Source organism: Phacochoerus africanus, chromosome 2 (genome assembly GCF_016906955.1).
Source record: "Phacochoerus africanus isolate WHEZ1 chromosome 2, ROS_Pafr_v1, whole genome shotgun sequence".
Classification (NCBI taxonomy): domain Eukaryota; kingdom Metazoa; phylum Chordata; class Mammalia; order Artiodactyla; family Suidae; genus Phacochoerus; species Phacochoerus africanus.
In genome coordinates this window covers 196,346,000-196,371,997 of record NC_062545.1, presented here as the reverse complement: position 1 = coordinate 196,371,997, position 25,998 = coordinate 196,346,000, and the positions used below count along the sequence as shown (strand labels likewise).

The window sequence follows — 25,998 nt, the reverse complement described above, 5'->3', positions numbered from 1 at the left end:
GTCAGGGGCAGGGCTGGAGAGGAACTGCCTTCGGAGTAGATTTGTCTGGTTCCTAAGGGGGTATTAGACACTGAGTGGGTTGTATGGTTCTTAAGTTGTTAGACACTGAGTGTAGAGGAAGATAAAGTTAAGCTCTTGGTTTGACTTAGATGGTCAGAATCATTTGGGATTATATCTGGAAGGTTTTCCAGAGAAGGTGAATCTGGGGTAGTGTTTCCAGGGAGGAGGGGGAATTGGTGTTTGGAGCAAAGGAAAGAAAGAGCAGAGGGTGGCAATTAATTCTGTCGTGGTGGAGAAACGAGAGTTGGCTTGATGCACTCTGTGTTTCCCTCTGGAAAGTATAAATATGTCTTGTTCAGGTTGTTATTTCCAATTCTTCATTTTTAACTACGTCATGGATCAGGAGGAGGATTTGCTAGGGATTTTTTTGGCATATAATTTCTATACGAGATTGTTTTAAGTTGTTGGTCTCTTAATTGCAAGTGCATCTCCAGTGTCCTGTATTTGTGCCCTCCTCTTCTCACGATTTCTGATTTTGGTAGCATAATTGTGTGTGGATAACTTCCTGCCTTTACTGTATACCTTTACTGGTGATCATTGTCATTGGTAGTATTTTTGTTTCTAGTTGTGGCCTTTTCGTTTCTGCCTAGAGAAGTTCCTTTAGTTTGTTGTAAAGCTGGTTTAGTGGTGCTGAATTCTGTTAGATTTTGCTTGACTGTGAAGCTTTTGATTTCTCCTTCAAATCTGAATGAATGCCTTACTGGGGAGAGTAATCTTGGTTGGAGGTTTTTTCCTTTCATTACTTTAAATATATCGTGCCACTCCCTTTTGGCTTGCAGAGTTTCTGCTGAAAAATCTGCTGATAACCTTATCGGGGTTCCCTTGTATGTTATTTGTTCCTTTTCCCTAACTGCTTTCAATATTTTTTCTTTGTCTTTAATTTTGGTTGGTTTGATTAATATGTGTCTCGGGGTGTTCCTCCTTGGGTTTATTTTATATGGTACTTGTGCTTCCTGGATATGAGTGAGTAGTTCCTTTCCCATGTTAAGGAAGTTTTTGGCTATTAACTCTTCGAATATTTTTTCTGTCCCTTTCGCTCTCTCTTCTTGTTCTGGCACCCCTGTAATATGGAAGTTGGTACGTTTAACATTGTCTCAGAGTTCTCTTAGACTGTCTTCATTTCTTTTCAATCTTTTTTCTCTTCTGTTCTGCATTAGTGATTTCCACTAGTCTGTCCTCCACCTCACTTATTCGTTCTTCAGCCTCCTGTATTCTGCTGTTGTTGCTTCTACTGAATTTTTTTATTCCAGTTATTGTATTTTGCATCTCTGCTTAAGTTTTAAATCTTGTATTTCTTTGCTCAGTGTTTCCTGTAAGTTATCCATCTTTGCCTCCAGTTTATTTCCAATGTCTTGCATCATCTTCAGCATCAACAGTCTAAAGTCTTTTTCTTGGAGGCTGAGAATCTCCAGATCACTTAGCTGTTTTTCTGCTGTTTTTTTTTTTCCTTTCTCCCTCATCTGAGTTACAGTTCTCTGCCTTTTCATTTTTATAGGTTTTTGGTGTGGTGTCCTTTTTGCAGACAATAGAGTTGTAGCCTCCCTTATTTCTGATGTCTGCCCCCTTTGTTGCTGAAGTTGGCATGGGGGCTTGCTGTAAGCTTCCTGATGGGAAGAACTGGTGCCTCCCCACTGGTAGGTGGGGCTGATTCTTATCCTGTTGTGGTTGGGGCTTTGTCTCTGGGTGAGATTAGAGGCAGCTATGTGCCTGGGGGGTCTTTACGCAGCCTTTTTACTGATGGATGGGGTTGTAATCCCGCCTGGATTATTGTTTGGGCTGGGGCTTCTCTGTGCTGATGTGTGGGGCCTGATTTTCCCAAAATGGCCAACTGTAGAGGAACACATGCTAATGAATATTCCTGAGATCTTTGCCTCCAATGTCCTTCCCCCATGACGAACCATAGTCATCCCCTGTTTTCCCAGGAAATCCTCCATTAACTGTAGTCAAGTCTGACCCAGATTCCTATGGAGTCTCTGCATTGCCCTGGGACCCAGTGCACATGAAAGCCTGTGTTTGCCTTTCAAGAATGGGGTCTCCATTTTCCCCAGGCCCGTGGAGGTCCTGTGCATAAGCCTCACTGTCCTTCAATGCCAGATGCTCTGGGGGCTCATTCTCCCAATGCCAGATCCCCAGGCATAGGGACCTGATGTGGGGCTCAGAACTCTCACTCCTGTAGATGAGTCTCTGTGATAGTTACTTTCTAGTCTGTGGGCTGCCCACCCAGCGGGTATGGGGTTGATTCTCTTGCATAATCACCCCTCCTACCATCTTGATGTGGCCTACTCTTTGTCTTCTGGAGTAGGATATCTTTTTTGAAAGTTTCCAGTCCATTTGGTTGAAGGTTGTTCAGCATTTGGTTTTAATTTTGTTGTTTTTATGAGAGAAGGTGAGTTCTAGTTCTTCTATTCTGCCATCTTAATCCCATCTCTTGGCATGTAATTTCTTTGAGGGCAGTTGAAAATCAAGAGGGCAACCAGATCAACCTGACAAATGTTTACTGAGAATCAGTTCTACACAATGTGAAGGAGATGCCTTTGTATTGGGGGCATATATAAAAATGAAAGGGTAATTTTTAAATCTACTTTGTAGTTAAAATCTCTGAATAATGTTTATGAATAAAAAGATATCCTAATGTAATAGCCCTAAGTAATACAAATGAGATTTTAAGATCTTTTTCTATTTAATTTAGGAAATCATTTTACTAAAACCTGAAGGGGATGCCAAAATACAGACCATCATGAGTCAGGCTGAGAGCAGCAAAGCTCCTTTGGTTCCACAAACCCTAACTGACATTAAGAACCAATGGGATAACACACTCCATTTAGCCAACACGTATCTAAGGTAAAGGGCATGCCTTCACCAACTTTCATGATTTTTCATTGCACAGTGAAGCCATAACAGGTATGTTTTGTCTGCCTTCTTGGTATGGATGTATCTATTGGACAGAAAGTAAGTAATGTCAGCGGCAACCACAATGTTGAGGCAGAAATGAAGAAGAGTCATTCTGTGGATCAGATGTGAAACCTGCTGGCAGTGGTTGCTTTGGCTGGTACATTAACCCAACCCATGAAGCCTTTGGTCACAGTTAACATTGTCTTTCATTCCACCATCCGTACTCCCCCTTTGTACCCAAACCACCTTGCCCCAGATAGCCTCAGTGTCTGCATGGTATTATTGTAGGGTAATTCATGCTTTTCAATATATATGCTAAGAGATTCTTAAATGTGTAAACATTAGTAAATGTTGTCTGAATTTAGTGGACGTAATTCTAGTGAAAATTCTCAATGCCTATCACATCTTAAATGGTAAATTTAATGTTTGGCAGAAATTTAAATTTTATATTTCTCTAAGGAGACAGTCAGATTGAAACTAAATTTCAGCTATAGAAAGCATAAACTAATTAGGTGGCCAGTATACTGAATACTTATTTATTTTACTTATGTGAAAAAGAAAAACGTAGGGTAATATGATTATATGTATATTTTTGTCTTTATAGGGCTGAACCTGTGGCATATAGAAGTTCCCAGGCTAGGGGTTGAATTGGAGCTGCAGCTGCCAGCCTGCACCACAGCCATAGCAATGTAGGATCCAAGCCTCATCTGTGACCTACACCGCAGCTCATGGCAACACCAGATCCTTAACCCACTGATCAGGGCCAGGGGTTGAACCCACGTCCTCATGGCTGCTAGTCAGGTTGGTTTCCGCTGAGCCACAAAGGGAACTCCCTGATTATATTTAAACATAATAAAAACTAGAATAGTTTGAAATCTAAATTAATAAATATTTGTTCTCAGGGCAAATTATGCAGCAAAAATAATAATTTAAAATTAATACTATAAATAATTTTTATCTTGATTTATGAGCCATATTTAATGCTATTTAGAATGTTATAATGACTATGGAGTCTCTGGGAATAACGTATATTAGTGTTATTTTATTGCTTTTTATTATAATGTATGTTGCATTATAATATGCAAGATGCCATTCCATTTTGCTAAGTGTCATTTCATTTGTAAAATATTTTGTTGAATTTAGCCATCAAGAAAAGCTTCTCCTAGAAGGAGAGAAGTATTTGCAAAGTAAGGAGGATCTGAGATTAATGCTCACAGAACTAAAAAAGAAACAGGAAATGGGCTTTGCTCTGCAGCCCGGTTTGCAGGAAAAGAAAGCTCAACTGAAAATTTATAAGAAATTTCTCCAGAAAGCACAAGATTTGACATCCTTGTTAGAGGATTTAAAATCTCAAGGAAATTACCTCTTGCAGTGCACTAAAAATCCCAACTTTAGTGAAGAGCCATGGCTGGAGATAAAGCACCTCCATGAAAGTCTTCTTCAACAACTACAGGTGAGATGGTCAAAAGAAAATTTTAAATGATTGTAATTGTGTATAAGTATATAATGCTTGTATTTGGGGCCATATTTTTGTTCTTTTGGTAAGTCAAAAGTGTTTAGAATTTACTATTTTTAAATACAAATACTAACTCCTCAAGACGAAGGAATCAGTTCGGTCAGTTTTGCTAGAGAAATCCAGTGTGTATTATTTGATCCTAGTGTTGTTATTTTCTCTCATCAATGTTCACCTCTTCAGGGGTAGGAAGGATTAAGATTTTTTAGGCATCTCTATGTGGGTGACAGTGCCAAAGTTGTCCATGCATCATCCATGCATCCATGTATCCATGATCTATCCATCCATTCATCCCATGCAACCATCCATTCATAATCTATTGTAATAGTTATAGCCATTATTTTGTATCAACCTTATCATGTTTCTCCCTTGAGTCTTTCTACATGATCTCCAATAAAAGAGTTAAGAGATAAAATGTCATCTTGTCATGAAGGATGATATTCTTTTAGAGAATTGTTTATAATTCTTTGCACTCTGAAAGCCAGATTCAATGTAAGAATTACCTGGATAAGAAGTCTTGCTTATACAGATAGCAGAAGTTTTACGGAGGTAGAGCTTACACCCATTTGGCTGTAGGCTATTTAGTTTAATCATTGCTACTTTTCTGATCAGGTGTTATCACCTTATTTTCTTATTCCAGGAAGACAATCTGAAGATGGTTTTGCTCTTGAGTTAGGATTTCTTTTTTCCTAACACACAGTTTTGGAGTTTGATTCTTAGGAAAGGAATCTGAGGTTAGGTTGATTTCATATCATCTTCATTTCCAAGAGTGGATACTTGGTTTTAGTAAGAAGGATAATTAAGGAATCTGTTTTATTTGGATGTTTGTGATTTGATGATATAATTTTTAGCCATTTCATTTTGTAAACCTCTTGACAAATTGTCTTCAGGAGTGAAAGGAAGGCAAAGAACCTTGGGGGGAACAAATGCAGTTTCAATCAGAGTCATTGTTGAGGGGGAGAAGAGAAGTTTTATGGTGAAATATCTCAGCACTAAGAACTTAAGAACTTGGGATAGTTATGGCCATATTCCTTTTTTTCCCCTTAAGTTTTGTTGAAGTATAGTTAATTTATAAGGTTGTATAATTTCTGCTGTTCAACAGTGAGTCAGTTATCCATGTACACACATCCATTCTCTTTCAGATTCTTTTCCCATATAGATGATCACCCAGTAATGGGTAGTTTTCTATGTGGCCATATTCCTGTTTCAAGATGAAACCTCATAAAACAAGTGTTTATGAACAATTTAATTATTTTCTGAGGGAGAGAATTCAGAGGCCTAATTCATTCATTGTTGGTCATTTTATTTTTAGGATTCTGTGCAAAAACTGGAAGGTCATGTTCAAGAACATGACTCATACCAGGTTTGCATCACAGACCTGAACACTGCCCTGGACTCTATCTCCAAGGAACTTGTTGGTTTTTCTGATAAGCCTGTGGATCCAATAGCAGTTGAGGAAAAACTGGAGAAACTGCAGGTATTAAACATTGTCTAGACATGATTGATATTAAAAAAATCAATATTAATTACAACTTGACAAATCAGTGTCTTTGGTTAGAGATTCAGATGCTGAAAATTCTATTCAGATGAGTTTTGGTTAAAGTCCTTTTGGTTACCTGTCAGAAAAAAGTGGGAATGTTCTTCTTTAGTGACCAAATCCACTTATAATTTGAGTTGAATAGTACTTTGCACTCTGGACCCTGAGAGACAGTTCCACGTGTGGCCAGTCTGTAGCTTCTGGAGATCTTTGTTTTAGAGTCAACATGGTGATTTCCAGGAGATACTGGCTAGTCACAGGGTGCCCCTAATGTAGTAAGACCTCAAGAAGAAGTAGTTCTGCTTTACATTCTTCATCATGAGTGGATGGGAGTTGTATAATTTTCACCTTGTTAATTTTCATACTCATGGAGCACATTAGAACTCTCTGTAGATGCCAGACTTTTCAAACCCTTACCCTCACTCCAGTCACACCTTGCCTTATGCAGTGAGGATAGCAGCTTTTTATCTGCATCCTCGAAACATTCCTCGGATGCTCATGGCTTGCACAGTCAACATAAACAGGCCCAGGTGGAGTCTTCTAGAAGAAAATGAAGTAAAACATTTTCTTCGCTGTTCCCTTCATAGTTCCTTGACTGGAGGTTGCGTAAGGGTGAGCCTGGGCAGCAGTGCTGGCATGAGCTTGGGAATTTCTCCTTTCTTCTTTTTAGGGGCCTGAGAATCAAGCAAGACTTCTTCAGAATAGCCTGACATTGTGACAGGGCTGCCTCCCTTTTTACCAGTGATAATTTGACAAATATTGAGGGCTCATCATGTCCAAAACACTGATTGAATGTCTCGGATCCTGAGAAAAGTATAAGACAGGCCTCACTTTGGGCTCCTTTTGAAAAATAAAAATTCTGCCTTTTGCGATAGCTAGAAGGAATCTCAGAGGCCATCAAGTTCAGATTCCTCATTTTATTTTTATTTTTTTATTGAAGTATAGTTGAGTGTTGTGTTATAGGCTCTTCATTTTGTATGAGTTCCCATTTGGAGAGGAGCTTACAAGATCATCTGGGCTAAGTGACAGAGAGCTCAGGTCTTCTGACCCTACCCGACATCTCTACTTGGATGTCTCGTAGTGCTTCGTGGTTCAGCATGTCCAGAAAATAACTCATCATCTCTTTCCCTTTCTGCACACCCCGGCCCCTTACTAATGAGCCTGCTTTTCCTTCCCTGACTCTATAGATATATCTTCACCGTCTCTCCAGGTTGCTCAGTCAGAAACCTGGATATCCTTTCATTTTTGTATGTGTTTTTGTTTTTTGTTTTGCCTTTTAGAGCCACACCTGCAGCATATGGAGTTTGCCTGGTTAGGGGTCGAATTGGAGCTACAGCTGCTGGCCTACACCACACCCTCAGCAATGTAGGATTTGAGCCACGTCTTTGACCTACACAACAGCTCACGGCAATGCCCAATCCTTAACCCACTGAGTGAGGCCAGGGATTGAACCCACATCCTCATGGATATTAGTTGGGTTCATTACTGCTAGGCCACAATGGGAACTCCCTGGATATTCTTCCCATACTGCCCAGCTAGTCAGACAGCAAGTGCTGTCTCTTCCATCTCTGGAATATCTCTACAATCTGCCCTCTGTCAGTACCCTCATTATAGCTGCTTCATAACAGCCCCTTATCTCACAGATCCTTGCAGTAGGTGTCTGATGGGCCCCTCCCTGCAGTATCACCCTCTGCAGCACCCCTTCCCCATGGCTGCCTTGGATCTACCCAGAATGCAATCTGAAAATGTTTCAATGACCTGTACATGTTTGTTACCATACATCTTTCCACATTCTATTACAATTGTCTGTTTACTTCTTTGTCTCTCTCACTAGACTATAGGCTTGTGAAAGGACTGTGTTTTCATCACCTATGTAATTTCACAACCTATCCTAATGCTTGGTGTTGGTTGAATGAATAAATATTTATTGTGTTGTTCATTAGAAAAGTGACTAATAAATACTGCATAGTTCACCTAGTACCTTTAAGGCTTATTCTATTTCAGTAGTAACATCAATAGCTTCTAAAGTCTGTCACTTTTTTTTTGAGTCTAGAGTTCTCAAGTTAGCCTCATTTGTTTATGCATTTAGTAATTATTGATTGAATTTCTGCTCTATTTAAGATATTGCATTAGATAGATTGATTTAAACATTGCTCTGAGTTTTAAATATTAGCACTAGATTTATGCAGGCACTATCCTAATGATTCTTTTATTCTTTTCAAGGCTTTGGATGAAGTAGGTACTTATTGAGTGTTTTGATTATGTTTGATTTTTGCATGATTTGTATCTTGAACAAAATATAAGCTCAACAAATATGTCTTGGCCATTTCCTAAGTTCTAGGAACTGGGTTGTGGAAATTTTCTTCGTTACTTCTTATAAACTTTTATGTCTTTTTTTGTTTTTTGTTTTTTAGGGCAGCACCCGAGGTATATGGAGGTTCCCAGGCTAGGGGTCTAATTGGAGCTACAGCTGCCAGCCTACACCACAGCCACAGCAACATGGGATCTGAGCTGCATCTGTGACCTACACCACAGCTCACGGCAACGCCGGATCCTTAACCCACTGAGCAAAGCCAGAGATCGAACCCACATCATCATGGATGCTAGTCAGGTTAACTGTTGAGCCACGATGGGAACTCCCTTATAAACTTTTAGTATCTTATAAAATCTGTCAGAGAATTTGATCTGGGTGGCTTCATTTGGGCTTAAATTTTGCCCAAAGTTTTTTCTTTGTGACATGGGTTGATAAGTTTTTTATACTTTCCTCTAGTAAAGCAGAATACCGAATAATTTATGGAAGTCAATTAATTCTTATGATGATTGAATGGCAATACTTTTGTGACAATCTTCTCTCCACTCACAGAGACTTGAGAATAGCCTCCATTTACAGGATGGCCCGTTAGAGAAGATTTTTGCTTTAGCAAAATCTATCAAGGAAAATACATCTTCAGCGGGACAGAAGGTTATTAAAGAAGATATAAAATCACTTAAGTGTAAACAGAAAGATTTGGAAAACAGACTTGAATCTGCTAAGCAGGAGATGGAAGATTGTCTCAACAGCATTCTCAGATCAAAATGCTCAGCAGAAAAGGAAGAAAAGTTTACTCCACCGGGCAGAGAGGAGCAGGTCACTTCTCAGGACTCAGCCGCTGGGGAGAAGTTGGAGGAAGACTGGGAAATAAATACGGTAAGTGCCTGTGATCGCATCTCCAAGACGGCACATCTTCGAATGAAGAGGTTTTGTTGGGCTCTGAAAAGAGGGTCGTGAATCAAGTCTTCTGATTTCATAATTAAACCCTCAATGTTCTGGCTTATTTATGATGCCCACTTGTAAAAAGAGCCCTTGGAAAACTGTACAGGATTTCATTGGTGCAATATTACTGTTCATCTGTTAAAATGTCAGTCATCCATTTAGGTTTATTATTCTCTCTGATATGTAATCAGGTACAGTTTCTTGGGTCAGGAGCTCAAAGGCAAATTAGAAAAAGGTAAAAAGAAAATGTGCTTTACCCATTTTCTTAGAAAAAAATTTGACAGCCCTATTTTTCTGATTTTCTTTTTTTGGGTTGATTTCAGAATGAAATCAGAGACTGTTTGCAAGGATAGTGTCCTTTCCTTTTTTTTTTTTTTTGTAATGTTAACCCTGTACTGCAAATGTATTTTTAAATGTTGTCAGATCATTTGGTGTGAAAATATAGACATTCAGGCTTCTGATTTTCCCTGGGAAGAAGAAAGAAGAATGTTGTTTTGTGTTCATTCTAAACATCCAAATGGGTACATTTTCCTGTTGCTCTTAAAGTGCTTTCTCACAGGTTAGAGATTGAAATGGAAAAAGCACATTAGAGGGTAAACTGTATTTGGAAGGGTCTCCCAGGTAGGCAACCTCTCACAATCCAGGGTCCAGTGGGACAGTAGTGAAGGTTAGACCATTCAGGTATGGGTCCTTATCAGCTTTTTACAGAATACTGATACACTGGAGTAAAGAGAATGAGCACAGCAATTGTCTTCCTAGAGCTGTAATGCATGGAGGATTCGAGGCTCCAGATAGGGTTTTCTAAAAGAGTGTTAAATGCCAACAGAGCATCTCTCTGGCCATGGGGAAAGAGCGTCAGATCGTGCTAAGGACAGATGTCCTAAAGGGGCAGGGCCCTGTGGTGAGACTCTTGAAGCTCTACGTGTACAAAAAAGTTTCTTAACAATGTTAAAGAGTAGTAGATAAGTAAAAAAAGAAAAATACCTGAGTACCTTCTATCCTAATACATGACATTGCTAAAAGGATTTGCTGAATGACTCTATGGTTAGCTTCTCAGTCTTATTTTAGCTTATAACTGCTAAAATTCAATAGAGTATTTTGAAAACTAAATAAAGATCATAACCCAATTACAAGAATTTTGTTATGTGTTAAGTCTTTATTTAATCTTGAATGAAGAGTTATTGACAACTTTTGATACCTAATTAAAATGATTTTTTTCAGAGCAAATGGAGCAACTTGCATCTTCAAATAGTTTTCACAAGTCTGGACTGCAGGAAGCTAGTTTTCATTTCTAGGAATTTTTTACCTTTTTTCCCTCTTTTGTAACATGTCTTTTTTCCTGAATATGGGCTTCTGATTTTCTCTACTCTAAAAGCTAACTGTACCAAGTTCCCTGGTGGTTCAGTAGGTTAAGGGTCCATCATTGTCACTGCTGTGGTGTGGGTTTGATCCCTGGCCCAGGAGCTTGAACATACTGTGGCTGAGGCCAAAAAAAAGAAATACTGATTGTATTTACTTTATTCTGTGAAACATTAGAGTATATACGATTAAGAACAGATTTTTTTTTCATCTTTTTGGGGCCCCACCTGTGGCATATGGGGGTTCCCAGGCTAGGGCTCGAATCAGAGCTTTTAGCTGCAGGCCTACACCACAGCCACAGCAATGAGGGATCTGAGCCTCGTCTTTGACCTACACCAAAGCTCACGGCAATGCCGGATCCTTAACCCACTGAGCAAGGCTAGGGATTGAACCCACAACCTCATGGATGCTAGTTGGGTTTGTTAACTGCTGAGCCACAGTGGGAACTCCCTGATGAGCCACAGCGGGAACTCCAAGAGCAGTTTTAATGTTGAAATACAACTAGTATAGAAGATCAAAATATGCATAGATAGATGTAATGCAAATATAATGTGACAAATATAAGACAGAAGTGTAAGTTACTTATGTAGGAGTCTGTGTGTCAGGGATACATAGAGAACATAAAAGCACAATTTACAGGATTCATTATAAAATCTGATTAATCAAAAAATATTGAGAGTAAAAATAACTGCTAATTCATTAAAAACATTTATCAAGATCTCTTTTGTGCTAGTTATTCAGCCAGAAGTGGGAATATAGTAGTCACAGTTTAAAATCTAGTAGTAGTTAAATATCTGATTAATGCTCATTTCATGCACCTTTTTGGAATCTAGAGGGCCTCTTATCATGTTATGTAAAATCATCTCCAGAAGAATTTTTAGGAAGTTTTTATTTAATTTTATTTTTCATTAATAAATTGCATTCAGTCTTCGAGTTTTGTAGAAAGTATAATTGTACATTTCAAAAATTGCCATTAGAGCATGTATATGCTTGAATCCATTGCCAGGAATTTCATTTTAGATGAAATTTAGAGGATGCTTAGATCTGGACCTTTAATATAAAAAATATAAAGGCAGACTTAGAGACATAAGAAGTTACAAAACGCCATCTGAAGAGTGTGGGTACTTATGATACTGGATACTTTTATAGAGGTAAATTTCTAAAGTTTTGTAAATATGAAAAGGCACAGCTGCCTCCCATCTCCCTCTTCCTGTATAGGTTAAGATTGTCATATCACATTAGGGTAGGATAAAAAGGGAGGATTGACTAATTCCTTAAGATTCTAGGCATCGTGGAGTTCCTGTTGTGGTGCAGTGGAAACGAATCCAGTAGGAATCATGAAGTTGCAGGTTCAATCCCTGGCCTCGATCAGTGGTTTAAGGATCCAAAGTTGCTGTGAGCTGTGGTGAAAGTCACAGACACGGCTCAGATCTGGCATTGCTATTGCTGTGGCTGTGGTGTATGTTGGCAGTTGTAGCTCCAATTAGACCCCTGGCCTGGGAATATCCATATGCTGCAGGTGCGGCCCTAAAAACCAAAAAAAAAAAAAAAAAAAAAAAATTCTAGCTGTCTTAAGAGGAAATGATAAAGAGGAAAAATAAGGAGACTGATGTATTCTTTATTATTCTTCTAAAACCTCATAAAGCAGCATTACATTTTAACCCACATTGAATGATCTTGCCCCTCCTTCTGAAGTGTCAGCCTATGTGACATAGTTGCTCTTAAAAAAACCTTTTGTCTATAATTACTTCTTTCATTTCATTTCATTAGGTGTAATTGTCAGTTAGTATGTCTAAACCTTTTTTGGTTTTTTTCAACATTTTCTGAGCATTTTTAATTTTAGTGCTTCTGAAGGCACCCATAGAGAAGTCCTAGAAGGTGGATGATCACGGATACAAACATGCAAGCGTGAGCATTCAACCAAAAACTCAGGGGAGTCTGGACTAGAATGAAAAGGAAGAATGTGTTTTCATTCCTGGGGTAAACAGTGTCTATTTCTGGTGTTGGTTATCTTAGTAGGTCAGTAAGCATTTTTTTTTTTTTTTGTAATTGAACACATAGTTGGGCCATGTATCCAACTCTGTTTTTCAAGTGTACTACTTTGCTATTCTGTTTGATAGGCAAATCTAGCTTTTTATTCTAGAGGTGTTTTTCTCAATCCAAGATTTATTTCTTTTCAGGACAAGTGACTTACATAGAAAGTGTGGTGTTAACACCAGTGAGCAGCACATGTTGAGAACACACTCCCACATCCTGAAATCTTAGGCCAAGGGACTTTAGAAAATTTCTGTCCTAACCCTTTGTTTCAGGTTAGGGAATTAAAGTCAGAAGATGTTAATTGGCCAAGTTCTCATTCTAGCAGAGCTGGAGGACAACCGGGCTCCTCTACCCAGCCTGATGCTTATTGGTCTACCCCAGAATCTATTGACTGTGTTATGTGGGTTGTTAATTGAGCTATAATATGCTAATGTGCAGTCTGACTTCAGTGGACCCTTTATTGCATTCTCATGCATTTCAAACCTGTATTCTCATTAAGCCGAACCAAACCCTGTTCCTGTCATTCCTAGCAGATCTCTGGTCAACAACTGCTAGATTGATGGGTCCTCAATTTCTTTCCACTCTCTTTTATAAACCACAATTTGTTAATCTTGACAGTTGAAGACTAAATAGAATTTGCTTATTTTTTCCAATATGAGTTCATCTACACACTTTTTCAGCAAAAATTTATTGAGCAGGCAGTGAGGGTTTAGCAATGAGTGAAAATAGACGTGATCTCTGTTCTCATAGAGCTTCTGGTCCAGGGGAGGAGACATGCACTAATCAACTAATGAACTGATGAGACTCTAGTGACAGGAACGAAAGGAAGGACCACATTTCCATGATGGTCTTTAATAAGGGACTTGAACTGTAGTCAGAGAGGGCTTTTCTAAAGAAACAACAGTTGAACTGAGTCCAGCAGGTGGATTGGAGTTAAAAGAGCTCAGAACTGAGTTTAGGAGCATTCTTGCCAAGGAAGTAGAATTCCTTCCTATGTAGGGAGAGAGCACAGGGAGTCAGAGACTGAAATAAGGCCTCTGCGTAGGGGTGGGTGAGACGAGAGTGGCAGAGGTGTGCCCCAGAGGTAGGCAAGGTTGGTGGACTCATGAATGCTTTACAGGTCATGGGAGCCTCCTAGCCAATGTGGTAAGAGAAAGAGGCAGCCTTGAGACTGAGTTGATCTGCCATTTGGTTTTGTCTGTAGAGGAATTGGATGTTTGCTTGTGCTTAGAATTATCATTCACTCCTTCATGTTGGAATGCTTTAGAGAAGAAAGAAACAGATCCTCTAGAGTATGTCTGACACACTGACACTGTCCCAATCTTGGCAGGTTACAAGTGTCACAGAATTATTAGAGCCATGGCCCCATTGCCCCTGAATGGAAAAAGGGACAGTGAAGCTGTTATGGTCTTTACCTCTTGACTGTACTCAATTTGCCAAGCCAGGAACAGTGCTCCACTTTTGGAAAGCTCAGTGTTTTCAATGTTCAAGTAAAATGTTTATTTTGTGACTTCAGGAACATGAAGATGACAGTATCCTGGTCTTGCCTGTTAGGAGGATTGATGACATTCTTTCTCCTACCTCTTATTCTTTTCCAATCAGGCCAAACTCTAAGGAAAGATAAATGCTTGAAAAAAACCAAGGTTTTTTTTTTTTTTTTTTTAAAGTGAACATAATTAGCAATATAACACAATTGGGCTCTTGATAGAATGGTTATTTTCTACTTTACATTTCTTATTAACTTTGGAATTACCATTTATGCTCAGAGGCTCAATATATATACCCTTATTAAATTACGCTTTGTCTTAAGTTTATGCTAATCATAGTTCTTTTAAAAGAGAAATTCCAGGAGAAATGGAGAAGGGAATGAATCAGATATCCCAAGGATTGAGTCCATTCGTGCTCCTTGGAATGGATACTCCAGAATAGACTCTAGCCCTTGAGGAGCTTATATCCTGGGAGAAAATTAGACAAGAAAATCTCTAGCCCAGAGAAAGGATGAGGATCTGCTTATTCTGACTGCAGGTGGGAAGAGAAGGTCTCCCATGAGAAATCAAAGTCATACCTATCTCTCAAATAGGTATAGAGTCCACATCTACTACCTGTGTTGTTGGGGCAATTCCAGTCAAGAAATTAACATGAAGATCAGCTTCTCTCCTTGGTGCACCTGGAAGAAGCAAGCACGGATCCATACAAAGCAGCGAGGTCACTTCTACCAGTCAGGCCACAGGGATTCCCTTAGTGGAGTTAAAAAAAAATCTCATTGGGAGTTCTGGTGGTGCATTGGGTTAAGGATCCTCTGCTATCACTGCTGTGGCTTGGGTTGCTGCTATGGTGCAGATTTGAGCCCAAGCCCTGGAACTTCTACATGCTGTAGGCATGGCCCAAAAGGAAAAAAAAAGTCTGATAACCCTGAAGTAGTATCAATCAATCAATCAGTCAGTCCCACAAAGGACATTCCACCAAGAATCCTCATCAGTAAAAATGAGAGAAATTAATACACTAAGAAAGGGAGATAATGAAACAGCTTTGAAAGATATTAAAATAATATGTTTTAAATGGTTAGTGATGTAAAAGATGGATTTGAAATCATAATGACAGAATAAAATGCTTTGAAAATAAAGGAAAGATTTAAAAAAGAACCATGTGGAACTTCAGTAATTTTTTTTAAAAAGTCATTGAGATTAAGATTGGTCTGGCCAAGTTAAACAGCAAACTTGATACATCTTGAAGAGACAATTATTGAAGCTATAATGTATGAGAAAATTGTCTCTGATCCAACTCGAGGTATAAAGAGAAGGAAAGGTGATTTTTTGTTGTTGTTGTTGTTTTTTAGGGTGGCACCCGAAGCATATGGAGGTTCCCAGGCTAGGGATCGAATCAGAGCTACAGCTGCTGGTCTACACCACAGCCACAGCAACGCAGGATCCGAGCCGCATCTGTGACCTATACCACAGTTCCTGGCAACGCCGGATCCTTAACGCTCTGAGCGAGACCAGGGATGGAACTCACAATCTCATGGTTCCTAGTCAGATTCATTTCCACTGTGCCATGACAGGAACTCCAGGAAAGGAGATTTTAAGAGCCCAGACGCTATAATGACATCGTCAGACACAATTCTGGTAGGAGTTCTTAGAGGAGAAAATAGAATGGAGGAAAAGCAAGGCTGGGAATTTTCCAGTATTGAAGAAACAATATGAGTTCTCAGTTTCAGGAAGTACAGAGAACCTTGAACAAGCTAAATAAAAATAAATTACTACGTAAGTACATAGCATTTTTGAGATCCTAGGGTGTAAAAGATTTTTTTCTTAAACAGACCCTAATAACAGAAGCCAAAACAGGAAAAGAATGATGAATATGACTGCATTAAAACATTAAAGTCATGTTCAACAAAAGATAACCACATCTAAAGTTTAAAGACATTCTACTGGGAGGTAATAATTGCAGTGCATAAAAAATGTTAGAAGATTAGTATCCAGACTATGAAAAGAACACCAGACATTATAAACAACCTGATGAAGAATAGACAATGATTATGCAAAAGTAATTCACGGAAGGCAAGAAGCATAAGGTCAGTGAGCATAAAACAATAATGATATCAATTTCGCACTCAATTTATTGGCAGAAATTCAAGTCTGTTAGCACCAAATAACAGAGAGGATTAGGGAAAATACAAATTCTTTTACTATGCTGGTAGGAATAAAAACCGTAATTCTCTTAGGGAACAAATCAATAACTATCGAAAATCAAAAGAAGTAATCTCATTTCTATGAAGACATCCCGAAGACACTCACACGTATGTGCAAGAAGACCTACATGAGGGTGTTTATCACAGCAGCATCTAGAATAAGAAAAACTGGAAGTGATGTCCATAGAAGCCTGATAAATAAATCATGTTTATGCGGATAGCATAACAGTATATAAACTACTTATATACATTTTTTAATACATTTTACAAACAGTATATAGGAGTTCCCGTCGTGGCGCAGTGGTTAACGAATCTGACTAGGAACCGTGAGGTTGCGGGTTCGGTCCCTGGCCTTGCTCAGTGGGTTAACGATCCGGCGTTGCCGTGAGCTGTGGTATAGGTTGCAGATGCGGCTTGGATCCTGCATTGCTGTGGCTGTGGTGTAGGCCGGCAGCTACAGCTCTGATTAGACCCCTAGCCTGGGAACCTCCATATGCCTCGGGAGTGGCCCAAGAAATAACAAAGAGACAAATAAAATAAAATAAAATAAACAGTATATAAAATGACTGAACTAGATTTATATCTGTTACCATGATAAACCTCAGAACATACTGTGAATGAAGATAATAAGTTATAAAATGATATACACATGGTTCTAATTTTATAAGAATTAGAAATACATAGAACAATGCTGTATGAATATTAACATATGTGGTTAAAGTATGAAAACAAGTATGCATTTTAGAATAGCAGTTAGTTCTGGGGAGGAAGAGATGAAAAGGGGCTGAGAACTGGGCTTTAAATTGCATTTTTTTGTTTGTTTGTTTGTTTTGTCTTTTTAGGGCCACACACACTGCACATGGAGGTTTCTAGGCCAGGGGTCCAACCCAAGCTGCAGCTGCTGGCCTATGCCAGAGCCACAGCAATGTGGGATCCGAGCCATGTCCATGACCCACACCACAGTCCATGGCAATGCCAGATCCCCAACCCACTGAGCGAGGTGGGGGACCAAACCTGCGTCCCTATGGATGCCAGTCGGGTCTGCTAACCGCTGAGCTACAATGGGAACTCCTTAAGTTACATTTTTAATATGAAAAATTATATCAGTTTCCTCCGTGTCATGGGTAATGCATATTATATTGTGCTCTTTTAAATATATTTGAAATATAATTAAAAACAAGATGTTTCCAATAGCCTGCAAAATCAAAAGAAAATACAGCCAAGGGTGATAAGCAAAGGATGACTGGTTAGGAAGGAATCTTTTGAGGACCAATCAGGGCACGGGCCTGTGTTCTAACCTCTGGGGCATGAGCAAAGGAATGTTATCTTTTAAATTTAAAATGTTCGTTTGAGGGATTCTGTTGGATTTTCTGCTGAAGGGGAAACATGGCTTTTGGATTTGGTAAACAAATGGTATTTTGGAGTGATTTCAGGTTTTTTAGAATGCTCTCTGTGACCATGGGAGGCAGTTTACAAATGGCAGGTGGCAAGTGTGGCTAGTTCTCAAGTGATTGGTCCATCAGGTAAGAGAGACCAAGAATCTGAATTCCCAATAAGTTATTTATAAGAAGTAACGTTTTCCTGGGTTAGTATCTATGCCTTTAGGTCAGGGTAGATTTGTGCAAATCCTTCAGGTAACCGTGACCCATCAGGTGGAAGGGAGGGAGGCAGGCGCCCACCTCATAGGATCGAGGTTCACAGCAAAGAGCCCCCAAGGGCTGATGAAATCTTCCCTCCTTTCCTCTCACACCTTTCCTGATCTCCACCCCCTGCCCCCAGACGCTGCCTTCCAGGGAGATTTTAACCATAGTGCACATGAATAAATAACAAGGAAATTTATTTTATAAATGGAGAAAATTTGCAAAATCATTTCAATTTGCAGCCTTTTTTTTTTTAAATTTTTTTTTTTTTTTAGGTCCACACCCATGGCATATGGAAGTTCCCAAGATAGGGGTTGAATCAGAGCTGTAGCTGCCGGCCTATACCACAGCCACAGAAACACGGGATCTGAGCTGTGTCTGTGACCTACACCACAGCCCACGGCAATGCTGGATCCTTAACCCACTGATAGGCCAGGAATCGAACCCACATCCTTATGAATACTAGTTGGATTCCTTTCCCCTGTACCCCAACAGGAACTCCAATTTGCAGCTTTTTAAAAGAGGTGACTTGTGCTTTGCTCTGCAGCTGAAATTGACAGAACATTGTAAATCATCTATAATAAAAAATAAAAGATAAATAAAAGAAGTGACTTGTGCTCAGTGCCAGCTAACTACTTCAAAACCAGTAATGCTGGTCAGCTGAATTTTCTCACTCATTAATATTGGTAAAGCTCCAGACAGTATCTCTTTTATTTAAATAAACTTTAATTTTACAATAGTTTCACATTGACAGAAAACTTGCCAAGATAGTATAGAAAGTTCCCATATGTCCCTCACCCCTTGTATTGCTATCTAGGCAGTGTTTTTAAGAACAGTTTCTACCTTGCTTGGGGACGTGGATACATTTTATTCACCATCCAGACACCTGAAAGATTGTGTTGACATGAATCTATGTGGCAGAATTAAATGATATTTCACTTACAACCCAAAAATAGAAACTAATACCCTAGCAAAATAATGGGAAATCTTTAGAAATTACTGATTTTGATACCTGGTAGATGTAAGTGCTCAACAAATAATTGTTGAAAGAATAAATGAATGCAAATGCCATCTCTGTATATCCTGGTGAAATCTGCAAGTTCTTAAAGCTTTCAGAAAAGATCAAATTACCCCATATATAACCTGTTCTGCCATACTCAGGTTGGAGTTCTTACTGTTAAACTTGATTTAAGGGATAGAATGAAAAGTCTTATTTAACCTTTGCCTGATGATCAATTTGGCAACTATGTAACATTCTTTTTTTTTTTGTCTTTTTAGGGCTGCATCTGCAGCATATGGAGGTTCCCAGGGTAGGGGTGGAATCAGTGTTGCAGCTGCCAGCCTACGCCATAGTCACAGCAATGCCAGATCTGAGTCTGTGACCTTCACCACAGCTCATGACAACGCCAGATCCTTAACCCACTGAACCTGTATCCTCATTGGTGCTAGTTAGATTCATTTCTGCCGAGCCACAATGGGAGCTCCAGGAATAACATTCTTAATATCATGAAAGCTTGGTGTTTCCTTACTATTTTAAACTATCTCTGCATGATGGTGAATACTAAGTATAAACTTTGGAACTTTTGCTTTTTCTATATCTTTTTTCTTTCTTTAAGACAATAGACATGCCTCAGTATATATTGAGCAATGCTAGTTCCTATACTGTCTTGTGAAAAAGTTTCATTTTTCTTGGGGTACCAATATCGACATTAAATATTACATGGGAAAATCATCTTTGGTAGAGCCAAAAGATACTTTTTAAATGTGTTTCATTTGAGTAAATGGAGGAAACAAATGTTTTCATCAAGAAAAATAAAAATTATTTATTTGAAGGGTAGACTATTCAGCAATTAATCTTTTTATGTTTTCAGAATTCAGCTATGGAAATGGTTTTGTCAAAACAACTTTCTCTTGATGTTCAAGAAAGCATGAAAAACACTGAAGATGAACAGAAAGTCAATGAGCTGCAAAATCAACCTTTAGAATTAGATGTTATGTTAAGAAGTGAACAATTAAAAGAGATAGAGGTATGGAAACAAGAAAAACACTGACATGATTGCATCATTCATCCAGTGCAATACAATATACTTTAATTACCAAAAACTTGCTTGCACAGAATGAAAAGTCTTATTTAACCTTTGCCTGATGATCAATTTGGTAACTATATAATTACGTACTAATCAGTAAGTTGTCTAAATCTTTCCATTTAAAAAGTGGAAGAGTTTAATGAACATTAGTCTTTTTCTTTTGCAAAGTTCCCCAAAACTTACTTACTCAGTAACAAATTTGGAGATTCTGACTTGTCATCATTCCTTTTCTTAGTCCTATGTATTCTTCTGATTCTGACAGATTCCTTTTATTTTTTTCTAATTATCAGCATTATGGGGTACTCCTTCTTTGTTTTTACAGCTGTGTTTACATGCTGTGCTTATGTATTCGTGCACTTACAGCTGTGGAAAGGCATCTGAAAGTCCAATACATGACTATGTTTTTTAAAATGACCCTTAAAATTTTAGCTAAATTTATGTAACAGTAAACGTGTATCTAAAACAGGAAAGGGGGGCGATGCAGGTAAATAACAAAAGATAAATCTTTAGACATTGTAGAAGAGGGTGATCAAATTGCTATTAAATGCTAGAAAAATGGCAAGTGTTAACATTTTAACTTGATTCTAGTGCAAAAAATCATTTTAATGTGATTCTAGTGAAAAAAATGAAATATCTGCAATACCTGATCAGGATAGAATGTGTTACTAAAAGGACAGAGCAAGAGGGCAATGAATGAGTGAATTAATGAGTGTATATTTACTGATTTTCTTGATTTGTTTTTAGGATTTACATACCCAGTTGGAAGCAAAGAAAGCAGCCATTGAACCACTAGAACAAACTGAATATCTCAACAAAACAGAAACAAGTGCCTTGGTTCTCCACAATGAAAGGTATTTAGTGCACCACTTGGACCGTCTGCTTCAGGCACTTACTGCTTTGAAGAAAAATAAAGAAAGGCAATACTGTCTCCTTAAAGATTTTCAGGAACACCTCGCTGCAGTTGAATCCTCAATGAAAGCCTTGTTGACAGAAAAGGAAAACCTAAAAGTGTAAGTGTAAGAATTTAGGAGGTGCATTATTTTTATTCAGCCATAGGCTCCACTATCTTGGATGGGCTCAGGGTGATAACAATTTACACTCTTAAAGAATATTATAATTTTAATACTGAAATATGGAAATTAATTTCAGGTGGAAACTATTGAAGAAAACTCTGTTGGTTTCATATGAAAATATTATTTGTATTAATTTTATAATTATATTGATTTTACAAATTAATTTTATTAAACTATTACTCTATGAATAACTGAAAAACCAGTTTAAGTTTATGGAATTTAGCATTATCTTTGTCAAGAGTTTATTCTAAAGTGTGAAGAGGTGGCAGAGCATTGTAGATACAGATGTTTAATATTAGCATAATTTGTTTAAATAGTGTGGGACGCATTGAATATACATGTATTGTAATGGTTTCTTTTTACGTATATGTACTCCCTTTGGCTTTGAAAATAATGGCAAAAATTTGAAGGTATAGGGGTTCCATGGTGGCCTAGTGGTTAAATGATCTTGCGTTGTCACTGCTATGGCGTAGGTCCCATCCCTGGCCCAGGAACTTCTGTGTGCTGTGGGCATGGCCAAAAAAAAAAAAAAACCTGTTGTAAATACAGTCATAAAGTGTGAACATTTTCTCATTATTAAAAAGGCTTATTTATGCTTTTGCCTAAATTGGGTTTACTTTCAGTGATATTCCTTAAGGAAACTATTTTCTATGTAAAAAATTAGTCTGATGATTATACCTTCTTGGGGTATCTTTATTATTATAGTTGATAAGATATAATTACAAAGGGATTGGATGTTGTAATTTCCTTTAGTCCTGGACCAACTATGTACAAGAATTCTACAGGTTATAGAGTACTTTTTTTTAAATAATGATTTTTTATTTTTTCCATTGTAGCTGATTTACAGTTTTCTGTCAATTTTCTACTCAGTGAGGTGACCCAGTGACACGTACATGTATGCATTCTTTTTTCTCACATTATCATGCTCCATCACAAGTGACCAGACATAGTTCTCAGTGTTATACAGCAGGATCTCATTGCTTATCCATTCCAAAGGCAATAGTTTGCATTAGGGTACTTTTATGTATATTGTTCCCTTCACTATTTTCTCCTTTCCTTAGTTCTGCATTTTTATGATATTCATTTTATAGGCAAGTTTTCTACATTGTCACACACTAATTGAGAGCCACAGTAAACAATATTGTTTTTATTTTAAGGACAGATTGTTCTAGAGACAACCTAATTGTTTCTTCTGTGAACTCGAAGCAGAATTAGTTTCCTTGGTTGATGGCCAGCTTCATGTTGACATACAGTTAAATATTATTAAGCTCCATTTTTCTTCTTTTTCTAGGGGACCACTGGACAGTGCAACCTATATGGACAACATTAAAAAATTCCTAGTATCAATAGAAAAAGAGAAAGATTCTTTAAGCAAGATGAAAATCGAATGGGAAGATTTATCAAATTGTTTGACTGACATGGATAAAAAGCTGTTGGAAAGCCAGATCAGGCAACTTGAACAAAGTTGGGAGCAAGTAGAACAACTGGTCCACAAGAAGTATTCTCAGCTATTAGTAGAACAAGATGAATTTATGTTTCTCATGAGCATGATCCAAGGCCTTGAAATTTCCCTGCAGCAGCAACAGCAGTGTCTGCAGTTCAGACTGAATTCTCCAGAAGAAGAGGAAGGGAATCAAAGCATGGTTGCCTTGGCCACTGAACTCCAGACTGTCCAGCACAGATTTTTGGTTTTAAAGGGACGAGCTGAACTTCAGATGAAGAGGATTTGGGGAGAAAAAGAAAAGAAGATTTTAGAAGATGCAATAAATAATCTGCAGAAGCAGCTGGAGGCTTTGGAACCGTTAAATGTACAGGTGGAAAATCAGATCAAGAAGTGTGAAACCAGGTACAAGATGAAAGAAATGATCTTATGGATCAAGAATCTATTAGGTGAACTCATCCCTACCATTTCCCTTCTCCCAGACTCCATTCTTTCACAGATCAGAAAATGCAAGGTGTTGCATGATGTCATTCTAGATAAGCAGCAGGTTGTGGATGCGTTGGTTCAAGAGGTCAAAGATAATATTACTAACCTTACAGCCTACGAGAGCAGTGTTTTAAATAACCTCCTACAGGACTTACAGAATCAATACCAAATGCTAGTTTTAAAATCAACTCAAAGATCACAGCAATTAGAACTTAAATTGGAGGAAAGAAGCAAATTTGTTGCCATAATAGGGAAAGTTCAACTTTCACTTCAAAGAAATGAAGCATTGATCATCCCCAAGGTGGAAATAGCCTCCACAGAAGCTGAACTGGAGCAAGAACATGTCACTTTGACCACTTCTCAGAAGGAATTGCAGGAAATCGAGAGTGTAATCTCAAGGCATCTTCAGGAAAAAACAAGCATCTGTAAGGATCTAAGTGTGTTTGAAAAGTTATTTCTAGATGATCAGTTGAAAAATCTTAAGACTAGAGCCAACAGAACAGAAAGATTCATTCAAAATAAATGTAATGAAATTGAACACAAGATAAATCTTTATAGAGAATTCCATGAAAAAGCATCTGTGCTTCAGAAGGAGGTGGACCATATACAGGACAATGAATTACTCCTAAATCCAGAAATAAGTCAAGATGTTAAAGTGGGGTTGTCTAGTCTTAAAGACCAAATCACTGGTATTCGACCTAGTATCCAACAAGTGTTGACGCTCAAAGAAGTGTTTGACTGCATAGGACTGAAATGGGATTGGACCCAACTTGACCAGTTACAAACCCAAGTACTTAAAAAAGAAAAGGAACTTGAAGGAAAAATTAAGCAATTGGATACATTTTTGGCCGAACATGACAAATATCAAGCATCACTAGGTAAATTGAGGGCTATGGATTTGCAAGTTCAGAAAAGGGCTGAAGCCGTGCTAACAACACCTAGTACCCCACCAGAACGCAATCTGCTCAATGCTCACATTTTGAATCTGAAAATTGGGAAAGTCATGTGTTCGTATCATGAGATAATCAAGAAATTAAGTGAAAATAAGGCCTTTGATGACTCATTCAAAGAGAAAGAACTGCTACAAATAAAGCTGTATGCAGGAGAAAATGATAAGTTACACAAGGTTCTCCAAAACATGGTCCTAGAGTTCCAACCAAAAGAAATGGATGAAAAGAGTTTTCAGGACAAACTAGAAAATTGCTTACATGTTTTAAACCAGATAAAATCTCAGCTACAGCAGCCTTTACTTATACATTTGAAAATTGAACATATTCAAAATGAAAAGGATCGTTGTGAAGCATTTCAAGAACAAGTTCAGGCAGAAATGTATAGCATTAAAGCTGTGACTCTTATTGAAAAGCAAACAGAAGAAAACTCTTCTGAAGCTAGTGAGGTGGAAGCAAAATTACGTGACATTGAAGGTCTTCACATGCAGCTTAATATAAGCATTGATTTGCGCATAGTAAGTTTTTTTTTTAAATTAAGTGGTTAATGTATTTGTTTTAATTTCAAAATTTATGTTTTAATTTTAAAATTTATGTTTTACTCTAACATCTGCAGGTTCTTTAGGAACATTCTGCACAGGAGAGTAGCCATTTTTAAAAAATTCAAAAGGTCAACTCATTTTATATCCAAATACAGTGCCATTTAGTTTGTGAAAAGATGAGTTTGACACCTTTATTTCTGTATCCCCTGTAGCCTCTGTTGAGCTCAGAATAAAAAAGTTTGAGGGTTTATGATTTGCTTTTTGGAAACAGTAGGGCATAGTGGAAGAAATATAGTGTAGAGAAAAGAATACAAAATAATAACTCCACATTTATTTAGAACTTACCCTGTCTAGGAACTGTACTGAACACTTTATCTTTAATCCTCATAGCAACTCTATGTGAGGTGGTTGCTATTATTAGCTCTGTTTTAAAATAAGGAAATTGAAGTTCAGAAACATCAACAGTTTTCTTGGGGTCTTGCAATACTAGCAGAACCAGGATTCATGTTGAGATCTGTCTGCTTTTAGAGCAGGGGTCATCAAATTAAAGCCTGTGGGCCAAATCTTCCCACTGTGCCTGATTTTGTAAATAAAGTTTTTTTGGAACACAGCCATGCCCATTTCTTTATGGCTTGTCTATGGCTGCTTTCCTGCTACAACAGCAGGGCTGAGTAGTTCTGACAGTCCAGATGACCCTCAAAACCTAAAATATGTAGTCCTACCCTTTACAGGAAAATTTTACTGATCCCTGTTGCAAAGCAGCCCCAATTATTTCCTTCCATTCCTTCAATGGTGGAGTAGATACCGTGGGCATCATTTGCACACACCGTGCTTAATATAATGTCACAATGGATTGTCACACTTAACTTATAGAATGGGTATATTAACTCCCTTCTTTAATTCAGAGAGTTATTCGATAATGTATTTGAACTGTTTTGCTAGGTATAAATGCTATGAAAATATAAAGTCGTATGAACCCTAATATGTTCTTTGAATAGGTACTTAGCAAATTCTCGACTTGATTTTAATACAGTTTCCAGAAACCATGTATACAAATTCCCGAAATGGTATACTTAGAGTTGGACTGGAAGGGACCCTTATTTATTTCAACTGTTACTTCAGTGAGACGACTGAGGTCTGGAGACATTAAGTGATGCTCAAAGCTAAAGTTAGTGGCAGAGCCATTAATTTAAAAATGCAAGAGGGCTGGGTGATGGGTTGTTTGTTTTCTTTTCATATTTTTTCACAAATATTGATTAGGGTTATATACATTACATGTATTTAATTGTTTTATTTAATTTATAGTCTAATACAAGAGTTCTAGAGCAGATTATGTATATTAAATATATTGAGTTGTTTTTATTTAATTCATTGTCTAATACAGGAGTTATAGAGCAGGTTATATACATTAAATATATTCCATTGTTTTATTTAATTCAGATT

At 37.9% G+C, this 25,998-nt stretch overlaps 1 protein-coding gene across 4 annotated transcripts in view; it reads left to right on the top strand.

The window, feature by feature from the left end:
* SYNE2 (spectrin repeat containing nuclear envelope protein 2) overlaps window positions 1–25,998 on the top strand; it is a 356,033-nt gene that overhangs the window by 168,551 nt on the left and 161,484 nt on the right. For all 4 annotated transcript variants that reach the window (XM_047767512.1, XM_047767510.1, XM_047767513.1 and 1 more), the window contains exons 42-48: window positions 2,750–2,901; window positions 4,096–4,405; window positions 5,778–5,942; window positions 8,866–9,189; window positions 19,851–20,006; window positions 20,811–21,076; window positions 22,431–24,531. In XM_047767512.1, coding sequence (XP_047623468.1) covers window positions 2,750–2,901; window positions 4,096–4,405; window positions 5,778–5,942; window positions 8,866–9,189; window positions 19,851–20,006; window positions 20,811–21,076; window positions 22,431–24,531 — 3,474 coding nt within the window. The remainder of the gene's footprint in view (window positions 1–2,749; window positions 2,902–4,095; window positions 4,406–5,777; window positions 5,943–8,865; window positions 9,190–19,850; window positions 20,007–20,810; window positions 21,077–22,430; window positions 24,532–25,998) is intronic.